Source organism: Vespa crabro, chromosome 2 (assembly GCF_910589235.1).
Source record: "Vespa crabro chromosome 2, iyVesCrab1.2, whole genome shotgun sequence".
In the NCBI taxonomy this organism is placed as follows: domain Eukaryota; kingdom Metazoa; phylum Arthropoda; class Insecta; order Hymenoptera; family Vespidae; genus Vespa; species Vespa crabro.
In genome coordinates this window covers 15,081,993-15,091,924 of record NC_060956.1, presented here as the reverse complement: position 1 = coordinate 15,091,924, position 9,932 = coordinate 15,081,993, and the positions used below count along the sequence as shown (strand labels likewise).

Below are 9,932 nucleotides of genomic sequence, written 5' to 3'. Positions count from 1 at the left end.
AAACTATCAGCTGAAATCTATCTGGTATAATTTTATGCACATTTATAATATAGAACACAATTAAATAAATTATTAATTAACTTACACTTTTATCGATGCATTTTATGAAATTAACATTAATGTTTAAAACAATTGAAAATATTCATGTTTTTAATTAAAGTAAACATTAACCTTCTTGAAAGAATAATATCGTCTCTCTTTATTTACTTAAAGTAGGAGAAATTTTTTTGAAACTTAACAACAAAAAAATAACGTTAAAAATGAGTAATTTTTATCTTTTGCAACTTAACATGCTAAATGAAAATATAAAAACTACATCTTCACGTATACTGACGTATAAGACATATAAAGACACTCGTTTTGATGTAACTAAAAGCGTTTTTTTAGCAACGATGACAGATCCACTGATAGGTATAAAAGAAAGTACTACTGAAAAAACGATAGCATATGCTGATCCATTCAAGAAGGGTGGTCCCTGTGATGATTGCATTCCAAGACTTTCAAATGATCAATTGATATCATTGATTATTAAATGTTTATTAAATTATTAAATGATTTTGCTGCAAAAAAACATAGTACTCAGAGAAGGAAAGATCCTGCACAAACACCTTATATAAATCATCCCATAGGTTTGATATATCAAATATAATTAGTAAATAAATGAAATACCTATTATGCATTTAAAAGGATATAGAATGAATTATTATTTTAGGAGTTGCAAACATTTTAGTTCAAGAAGGCGAAATATATGACCCTGTTGTAATTTTAGCTGCACTTCTACATGATACTGTAGAAGATACAGATACTAATTTTGATGAGATAGAACTAGAATTTGGATATACAGTGAGTCAAGTTGTTCAAGAAGTAACTGATGATAAAACTCTGCCTAAAGAAGAACGTAAACGTTTGCAAATAGAAAATGCACCTAAAAGAAGTCATAGAGCTAAGTTAGTATTACTAGCAGATAAATTATATAATTTACGAGATCTTCAAAAGAGTACTCCAATTTGCTGGACACCTGAAAGAGTAAGGGAATACTTTAAGGTAAATTTTATCCTCAACAAAGCCTTTATTATTAACTAATGATATATAAGAAAATTAATTTTTAAGTATATTTAAATTACAGTGGGCTAAAGCTGTTGTAGATAGAATCCGCAGAACTAATTCTAATTTGGAAACTGCATTAGATAGAGTATTTGCAAAACAAAGAATTGAAACTGAAGCAAAATGTAAATGTGTAAAAGATAATTCACAAAATTTTTGTAATAGTCAAAAAAAAAATTAATTCTTATTGATTTGATGAAAGATATTATCGATTTTACAAAACATATACATTAGCCTTGTATTTACAAATAATACAGACCAATAAAATCGATATTGAAAAGCTGTTTTCTAATAACATCGATGATGAAAGTTTTTACTTCTTAGTATGCTGCTTATGAAACCATTTCATATATTCTGCTAATACTTCAACTTCATCTTCTCGAATTGCGTTATATAATGAAGCACGTATACCGCCAACAGACCTATAACATATTTGTAATAGAACACTTGAGTAAATTTTTACATTTCTCATACTGGTATCATTTTTCATTAGTTCAGAAACAAGACAATGTTTCTTTAATGTATTCTATTGACCTGTGACCCTTTAACTGAAGCATTCCACGACTGACTGCACCAGAAAGGAATTCTTTTTCTAGCTCCTCATCATTGTCTCTTATTCTAAATGGAATATTCATTTTACTGCGTGCATTTATATCGATCGGACATTTATAAAATCCATCAGATTTATCGATTATATTATATATCTTTTGACTCTTTTTAATTGCGTTTTGTTCCATAGTTTCAACGCCTCCGCGTTCTTTTATCCAGTTAAATACTCGATTGACAAAATATATTCTAAAATAAATATAACGAAATAACGGATAAACCGAATGATGTGATTATTTAAAAAAAAATTTTTTAATTATATTTACTGGAAAAGAGGCGGAGTATTGTGTAAAGAATTATCGTTTGCCATGACGGTGAAATTTAAAATTGTGGGACAAACTGACATGGCATGACCGAGAAGATCATCTCGTACAATTACTAAAGTAACGCCAGCTGGTCCGATATTCTTCTGTGCGCCAGCAAAGATTAGTCCAAACTATAATAAATTTTATATATCCAATGATACTGTAATTATTAAAGAAAAAGAAAAAAAAACATTGTTTTATATACTTTCGAAATATCTAAGGGTTTCGTTAATATGTTCGACGACATATCGGCAATCAGCGGTACTCCATTTGTTTCCGGAATGTAATTCCATTCGACACCTAAAATTATATAGAAATATCAGTATGTATATGTAAAAAAAAAAAAAAAAAAAAAAGAAAAAGTATTTGCTCATGTTTGTTCAGTTTCCATCAGAGTTACCATGAATAGTCTCATTAGCGCAATAATAAAGGTAAGATGTTTTCGAATCCAAATTCCATGTACTTTGATCCGGTATTCCTGTATATTTTGCTTCTTTTGGTAAAACCATATTAACTTTTCCATATTTACTTGCTTCTTTCGCTGCTTTGGCTGACCATGATCCTAAAAATATTATAATATATATTTTATTTTATTTTTCTGTACGAAGAATTATATAATAAATTTTTAATACATTGCACATATTTACCAGTAACGATGTAATCCGCCGCACCGGTAGTCATTAAATTTAATGGAATGGCTGCAAACAATCCTGTGCCCCCTCCTTGCATAAACAAAATCTTATAATTATCTGGTATATTTCTGTGAAATGACAAAAATACAATAATACGAATGTAATATATATTTTTCTAATAATGCGATAAAAATGAAAATTATTTTTCTAACTTACAACAAATCTCGCAAAACATTTTGCGCATCATTGATGATCTTTTCGAAATCTTTCGAACGGTGACTTAACTCGACTATACTTATTCCACTACCCGCAAACGAAAGCAACTCTGCCTGTACTTCTCTCAATACCTACAAATCATACGTTTACCATATATACGATACGATCTATGGTCCAATGAACTCTTGTGACCTATATATAAGATGTCTATGAAATCATCGAATTCTTTGCGCATTAACTTAATGATAAAATTATGTTATTAATATTATTAAAAAATGAAATTTTCTCTCTCTCTCTCTCTCTCTCTCTATATATATATATATATATATATATATATATATATATATCATCGTATTTTTGAAATCTTCATTAACGGTTAAAAATTTTCGTAATACATCTACCGATACTTTCAAAATATCTCAATGTCATTTCACTTGAATAAATATAAAGAATAAATACAAAGAATATTGATTGAATATATCGAAATTACATAAAAATCATTTGATATCTGTATGGTATATACTGACATATTTAAAAATAAAACTAACAGTATATAGATCATTGATCTAGATCTTAAAGCATTAATAATCAAAAAAAAAAAGAAATAGATCTTTTTTTGAAGATACCTCTTCTGGTAGTTTTCCCGGTCCTGCGCCGAAATTGATAACATGTTCCTTTTTATTGTGTTGTTGATCAACCATTCTGAAGACGTAAGAAAACACTTGAATCGATCGATGTTCGTTAATCAACTGGCTTTTAAAGTAAAAACTGGAAATATAGTCGCGTTTGTGAGCTTATCGTTCTAAAATAATATCGAATGGAGGGGATTATCGCTTCAATGTATACAATTTTGTACTCTTCATTTCCACGACCTTTCGCTTGGGTACTTGTTCACTGAACCGGTTTTTGTTTCTATATTTTCTTTTGTAGAAATCAATCTGCAATTTTTTTCAAGCGAATATATATACGTTATAACTGAACAACGTTGGTTTAACTACCTGTTGAGTATAATGGTGGATTCGTATCACTTCGTCTATCTTCGTCAAATTCATATCATCGAATATAAAACCGCGAAAAACAAAACTATATATCATACTTTTCATCAAATAACTAATAAAATTTTTCATAGGAACAAATATACGCGAAGAATTTAGAACAAAAGGAACAAGAAAAAATTAGCAATGATAGTAATAAATAGTAGTAACTAAATTTTAATATCAAGATCATTGTAACAATCGTCTTTGTTTTACGGTCAATCGAGATTAAATTCTTGATAATCTTTAACCTTAGTATATAAGTATACGTGTATTAATTTCTGGTTTAATCCGGTATTAATAGTTTCACATTCCGGTTTTTATTTAAGAGCTGTCTTAAATGAATGATAACACATCGTTGTATTCTCAATTAATCATATGATTAGCAGATAATATATTGGTAGTATTTTCGATTAATCAAATGATTAACAGATAATATATTGTCAATAAATAGTTCTTATCATTGTTATTTTAATTTATCATATTGACAATATATTAGCGTAACATACAAATAGGTAAATAGAATAATAAGAATGAATTGAGATTCACTTCTTTTTTGGCGATCGTTATATTACAAAATAATATATAGAATCTATATTTTTCATCATTGTACATATTTGTTACTTTATTTCTTAATTATCCCTATCATTAAAATATCGCACTTACATAATATTTCCATATATATAATATAAATGGAAAGATATAGAACACATGGAAAAGAGATCACTATGTTTCATTAATACTCCTGATTAGATTATCGATTATTTTACATTAATTATTTTACATTTGCATTTATTTTTAATTTTTAATAAATTCTTTGCAATAATCAATAAATAATATATTAATTATTTATCTTCTCATATGTTCGTAACACATAAAGTGTCGATAAATTAGTTAACAGTCGATAAAAATCTTGATTCGCCAGTTTTGAGCGTGTGAATATATGTATATATAATTAAACACATGCTATTACTTTATCAGCTGTTCGCTAAAGAAACATAACCTTCTTAATAAATTTGTACAAATTTAGTGAAAAAATGCTTAGTAGCAAAGTTTTGAACAATATGGCACAAAATGTTCGAATAATAATTGATCTGAAAGAATTGAACAAAACTAATAGGTAGTTAATAAAGTATAAAGTGATATTGATTAATTTAACATAACTTTTTCAAAGACATGCATTTTTCTTATATAGTCTTTTCATAGATTGCATACGTTTGTTTTCGGAGAAAAAAACAAATGGAAAAGTGGAAAGTGAAAGGATTAAAGAATTTAGGAAGAAATTACGTACACCTATAGGTTATTAACACTTAATGAAATAAAAAAAATACATAGTATAAGTGTACTATAATATATTAATAAAATATCTTCTTATTATATTTAATAGATAAATTACCAGAATTTGATGAAGGGAAGCATCCATATCAAGAAAAAGAACCTTTGAAATCATTTCCAGATAATACAAATCCAAAAACAGGTGAAATTAATGGACCTCGTGGACCAGAACCAACTCGTTATGGAGATTGGGAAAGAAAAGGACGTGTGACAGACTTTTAGATATTCATTCAATACAACTATCACAATAATTATTTTCGAAAAACTATATTAATTATGTATCAGTAGTAATATTTCCATTATAATGTTATTATGTAAATTGTAAATATAAGTTATGCATAGTAAAATGTTAATACTATAGAACTTTAGCAATACTTTTTTAAAGTAATACGAATTATATATAGTATATAGAGAAAAACAGCTTTAATTATCTACAAATTACTTGCTAATTTATAAAAGCATATTATTTATTATTTGTTTTAGACGAAATATTTATATTGAATATAATAAAGAGATATATATTGGAAATATCAATTTCTTTTGAAAAAACTATTAAATTTTTTAAAGAACGCTATACTCGCTATTCAATTATTAATCAATGAAATTAGCTTCATTTAATTTTTATGTATCTATTAATGATAATTTAAAAAAAATAAAATTTAATAAAATAATAAATTATATATTTAAAATGATATTGTTGTAAAAAGAATTTTAATCATAATCTACTTTCAAAGGATATAATTTGCACTTTAAATAAAACAAATAAAATTTAGAATCATGGGAAAATCGATGTTCTTATTGGTTGGAAGCTTGCTTCGAGAAACGAAACATCTTGATTGGTCCGTATTTCTGTCTAATTTCGAAACGCACCTAGCAACTAACTTCGCATCATCTACGTATAACGAAAGCTACGATAAAACCATCGATACAACGGCCGGTTCGTTGTTCTTGGTTTTGTTCCTTCTTCTTTTCCGAACGACATCATTGTTAAGAGGTACGTGATTATAATTTAATAAGTCTTTTTTTCCTTATAAAAGCATGTTATTATTGCAATATTACTTTTATTCTATATATACAATTTATTTTAGCATTCTTAAATAGATATAACGCCGCAAATTTTAGATTGGAGGTCATCCCATGTGCATGTCTATGTCTTTGCATTATAATTGTTAATCTTTCTTCAATTTTTTATATAATCTCATAAATTTTCTTTATGAAAAATTGATTTTTTACAATATTTCATTTCTACCTGTTGTTTTAATCTTATTTTATAATGATAAATTTTTACGTTTTATGATGTATGCGTATATCCCAACAAATAACCTTTTAGTATTGTGAACATGGTGAGTTAAATGTCAATCTTAATTCGCATGTACTCTAATTTGCAATGAAATAACTTTTAAAGGGTATTATTTTTTAAATCGTTTAATATTTATTTGAGAAATAGTCAATTGTTATAATAAAACAAGGTACTTATATTTTTAAAAAGTGATGTATTAATTGAAGGTTTTATTGTACTGTAACATTGAACTTGTTAAAGTTACATACAGCATATCTGATAATATCACTGCTTAACAAAATTTTGTAGAAATTTATGTTTTGATATTGATAGCATGTACATTACTTTTATTTGAACCCCAGCCTTTTGTGTTTAATAAGATACCGTATCAGTTTTGTATGTTCTCATTCTTCTTTTCATAAAGAATTAAATTAAAAGTAATCTAATTGAGAATTTATAATGTTTTATTTCTAAAATATATGTAAAATTATATATCTACAAAGATATAATTTTAATTACACGATAAGATCTGTTGAACAAACAAATCATATAGATTTTAAGAAGTCTCTGTAGTTTTAATTGCATTATTTTTAATATCTTTCATGGAAAATAAATCTGGATTATAGTACTATGACCACTGATCCAGAACGTGCCGGAGATACTACTGATACGGAATCTGTTGAAGATGAAGATGAACGCAACACTTCAGAGTTAGATCCCCAAATATTTAGTAGACCTGACGGATTAGATGCTCTGCAAGATCTCGTTTGTGCACCTGGAATAGAGGTATTCCAAAATTATATTGTCAGTTCCAAACATTTATTATAGTTTTAGAAAAAAAAAAATTATATATTAGTATATGTTATTTTGCTATTTTAAAAATCAATTTTTTTTTTAAATGGCTGGTTGTTTTGGTATATTTACCATGTTTATTAAACAATTGCTACTTATGCATGTAATTAATATAAATATTTTTTTATGAACAAATAAATAAATAATATAATTCTGTTATAGGAATCTAAGCAACTTACGAGTAATTTTATACAAAATTATGTAATTTTACATGTTATCATAATATACGTAGATAATTGTATTACCGATAAGAAAGAAATTTCTTCACTTATGGTATATAGTAGTTTTAAAAATAACAGAGAGTAATAATTTAAAAAGTACATACACACTAACACACAATAAGATCTATAAGTTTGAATATAAATGTATATTTAAAAATTAACAAAAAATTTCTGTCCTTGTTTTAATTATAGAAAATGATAATTAATTAAATTTAAAAATTACTTAATCATGATATTACTTAATATCTTTAATTATGATTTAAAATACTCTCTTAAATGAATCATGTTATTCTATCAAAAAATATTATTTTAATTTTTAGCAAATGCAGTCGCTACCAGCACCTATTAAACGTAGAATTAAGGCTCTCAAACAACTGCAACTGGTCACTACTAATATTGAAGCCAAATTTTATGAAGAAGTACACGCTTTGGAATGTGCTTATTACAATATGTGTGCACCATTATATGAGAAAAGAAGTCTAATAGTTTCTGGTTCGTATGAACCAACAGATGAGCAATGTGTTTGGGAAAGTGATGAAGATGAAGAAGCCTTGTCAAATGAGTTAAAATTGAAAGCAAATCTTGAAGATTCTCAGGAAAAAAAAGAGGAGTATGTTTTTATTTATATATTGTATAATTTAATAAAATATATAATTATAGTAATGGATTTTATATGGGAATTTATTAAAATTACTTTGTGTTAGAGCTGAAAATGAAGATATTAAAGGAATACCTGCATTTTGGTTAACGATATTTAAAAATGTTGGAATGTTGGCTGATATGGTTCAAGAACATGATGAACCAATTTTAACACATTTATATGACATTAAAGTAAAATTTCTAAAATCTAATCCAATGGTAAGTAATATAAATAACAATATTTTACATTATATTAATATAGCATGTTACTAATAACACAAAATCTATTATTTAGAGTTTATTATATTAAAATCTATGTTTTAGGGTTTTGTTCTCGAATTCTATTTTGAACCAAATGAATATTTTACTAATTCTGTTCTTACTAAAGAATATATTATGAGATGTGTACCAGAAAAAAATGATCCATTCAGTTTTGAAGGACCTGAAATATACAAAAGCAAGGTAACATAATTATTAGATTAAATATAATATTATTAATTAATTTATAGGGGAGAAGGTCGTAGTTTGATTTAATGTAAAAAGTATATCGGATATATTTTGTTGTAGAAAGTAATATATTTTTGTATGTAATATATACCAAAACTAATGTATGTTTATCATGTTTAGGGTTGTGTAATTGATTGGAAAAAAGGAAAGAATGTGACAGTCAAAACAATAAAAAAGAATCAAAAGCATAAATCTCGAGGTTCTATGCGTACAGTAACAAAAACTGTTCAAAATGATTCATTCTTCAATTTCTTTAGTCCACCAGTTGGTAAGTAAACATTTGTTATTGATATGCTAATGATATAATTTTTTTAAATTATTGAATATTTCAGTGCCAGATGATGCAGAAGCGGAGTTAGATGATGAAACTCAAGCTTTGGTTACAAGTGATTTTGAAATTGGACATTATATTAGAGAACGTATAGTTCCTAGAGCTGTACTGTACTATACAGGTAATTTAGTTGAACATATATATTATATATTAATATATTTTATATAACTATTATATATACATATAATTTATTTTCATTATTTTTAGGTGAAGGATTAGAAGATGATGAAGATTATGAAGATGAAGAAGAGGAAGATGATGATGATGATGTTGTAACTACAGAAGAAGAAGATGAAGAATCTTCTCCAACCAACGCGCCTTCAGGTGGGAAACAACAAGGCGATGATCCTAATGAATGTAAACAACAGTAGAATCTCGTATGAATTACGATAAAAATGAAAAAAAAATCATTCGTGCGTTACAGTAAGCAAGAACATACTAACAAAACCTGACCGATAACTGCCTAGATATCCTGCGCCTTTGGCTCCAACATAATCCTCTTTGTATGAACCATCTAATCATATCATATCTCCTATTCCAGATCAAGCCTAGACTCTTCAACATACCAGTGACAAAATTATGCGTATCCCCCCTCTAAATCAACGTTAATAATGAATAGTATATGGCTATTTACTGCTAAGACCTAATGATGTCATAAGTGTAACAGTTATGCTCTCAATATGATTATTGTCATTTTTAATTACTGCGTTTTATACTGTTGTTACGTTTATATATGCAGGCAAAAGGCTGGTTAAATTTTTTTCCAGACGCGTTGATCTATGAACAAATTTTGGGTACTGTTGAAGCATTTTTAATACAAAAGTAAAAAAAACTATACATAGATCTCATTTATTTTAATCTACCAACATTT

At 26.7% G+C, this 9,932-nt stretch overlaps 4 protein-coding genes across 9 annotated transcripts; 3 read left to right on the top strand and 1 right to left on the bottom strand.

Annotated features, from left to right (window-relative positions):
* Nucleotides 1-200: 200 nt before the first annotated feature.
* On the top strand, nucleotides 201-1,285 carry LOC124432880 (guanosine-3',5'-bis(diphosphate) 3'-pyrophosphohydrolase MESH1). Its single transcript, XM_046982165.1, is given in 4 exon segments — nucleotides 201-551; nucleotides 554-629; nucleotides 713-1,044; nucleotides 1,127-1,285. Coding segments are annotated over 4 exon segments (858 nt in total). The 5' UTR covers nucleotides 201-260.
* Nucleotides 1,264-5,431, bottom strand: LOC124432877 (probable phosphoserine aminotransferase). Of its 2 annotated transcripts, XM_046982159.1 has the most exons (9): nucleotides 5,294-5,431; nucleotides 3,490-3,565; nucleotides 2,864-2,994; nucleotides 2,663-2,775; nucleotides 2,416-2,577; nucleotides 2,221-2,315; nucleotides 1,977-2,146; nucleotides 1,639-1,899; nucleotides 1,264-1,526 (listed from the first exon to the last, which is right to left on the bottom strand). In XM_046982159.1, the coding sequence occupies exons 2-9, from the start codon at nucleotides 3,562-3,564 to the stop codon at nucleotides 1,418-1,420; spliced, it is 1,116 nt and encodes a 371-aa protein (XP_046838115.1). In that variant the 5' UTR covers nucleotide 3,565; nucleotides 5,294-5,431; the 3' UTR covers nucleotides 1,264-1,417. The 2 variants fall into 2 exon arrangements, with proteins under 2 accessions (XP_046838115.1, XP_046838114.1); XM_046982158.1 differs by lacking the exon at nucleotides 5,294-5,431 and having other exon boundaries at nucleotides 3,490-3,864.
* Nucleotides 4,814-5,595, top strand: LOC124432882 (succinate dehydrogenase assembly factor 4, mitochondrial-like). The gene is made up of 3 exons (XM_046982170.1): nucleotides 4,814-5,017; nucleotides 5,093-5,196; nucleotides 5,285-5,595. Exons 1-3 carry the CDS (start codon nucleotides 4,935-4,937, stop codon nucleotides 5,452-5,454), a joined length of 357 nt encoding a protein of 118 aa, XP_046838126.1. The 5' UTR covers nucleotides 4,814-4,934; the 3' UTR covers nucleotides 5,455-5,595.
* Nucleotides 5,596-6,098: 503 nt separating this feature from the next.
* LOC124422221 (nucleosome assembly protein 1-like 1) lies at nucleotides 6,099-9,896 on the top strand. Of its 5 annotated transcripts, none has more exons than XR_006941811.1 (9): nucleotides 6,099-6,226; nucleotides 7,138-7,297; nucleotides 7,905-8,194; nucleotides 8,289-8,442; nucleotides 8,548-8,685; nucleotides 8,851-8,998; nucleotides 9,063-9,182; nucleotides 9,269-9,484; nucleotides 9,603-9,896. XR_006941811.1 is itself a non-coding variant. In XM_046958367.1 (9 exons), exons 2-9 carry the CDS (start codon nucleotides 7,142-7,144, stop codon nucleotides 9,611-9,613), a joined length of 1,134 nt encoding a protein of 377 aa, XP_046814323.1. In that variant the 5' UTR covers nucleotides 6,099-6,226; nucleotides 7,138-7,141; the 3' UTR covers nucleotides 9,614-9,896. The 5 variants fall into 5 exon arrangements, 4 of the variants coding, with proteins under 4 accessions (XP_046814323.1, XP_046814322.1, XP_046814321.1 ...); XM_046958367.1 differs by having other exon boundaries at nucleotides 9,269-9,385; XM_046958366.1 differs by having other exon boundaries at nucleotides 9,269-9,418.
* The last annotated feature ends 36 nt before the right edge of the window (nucleotides 9,897-9,932 follow it).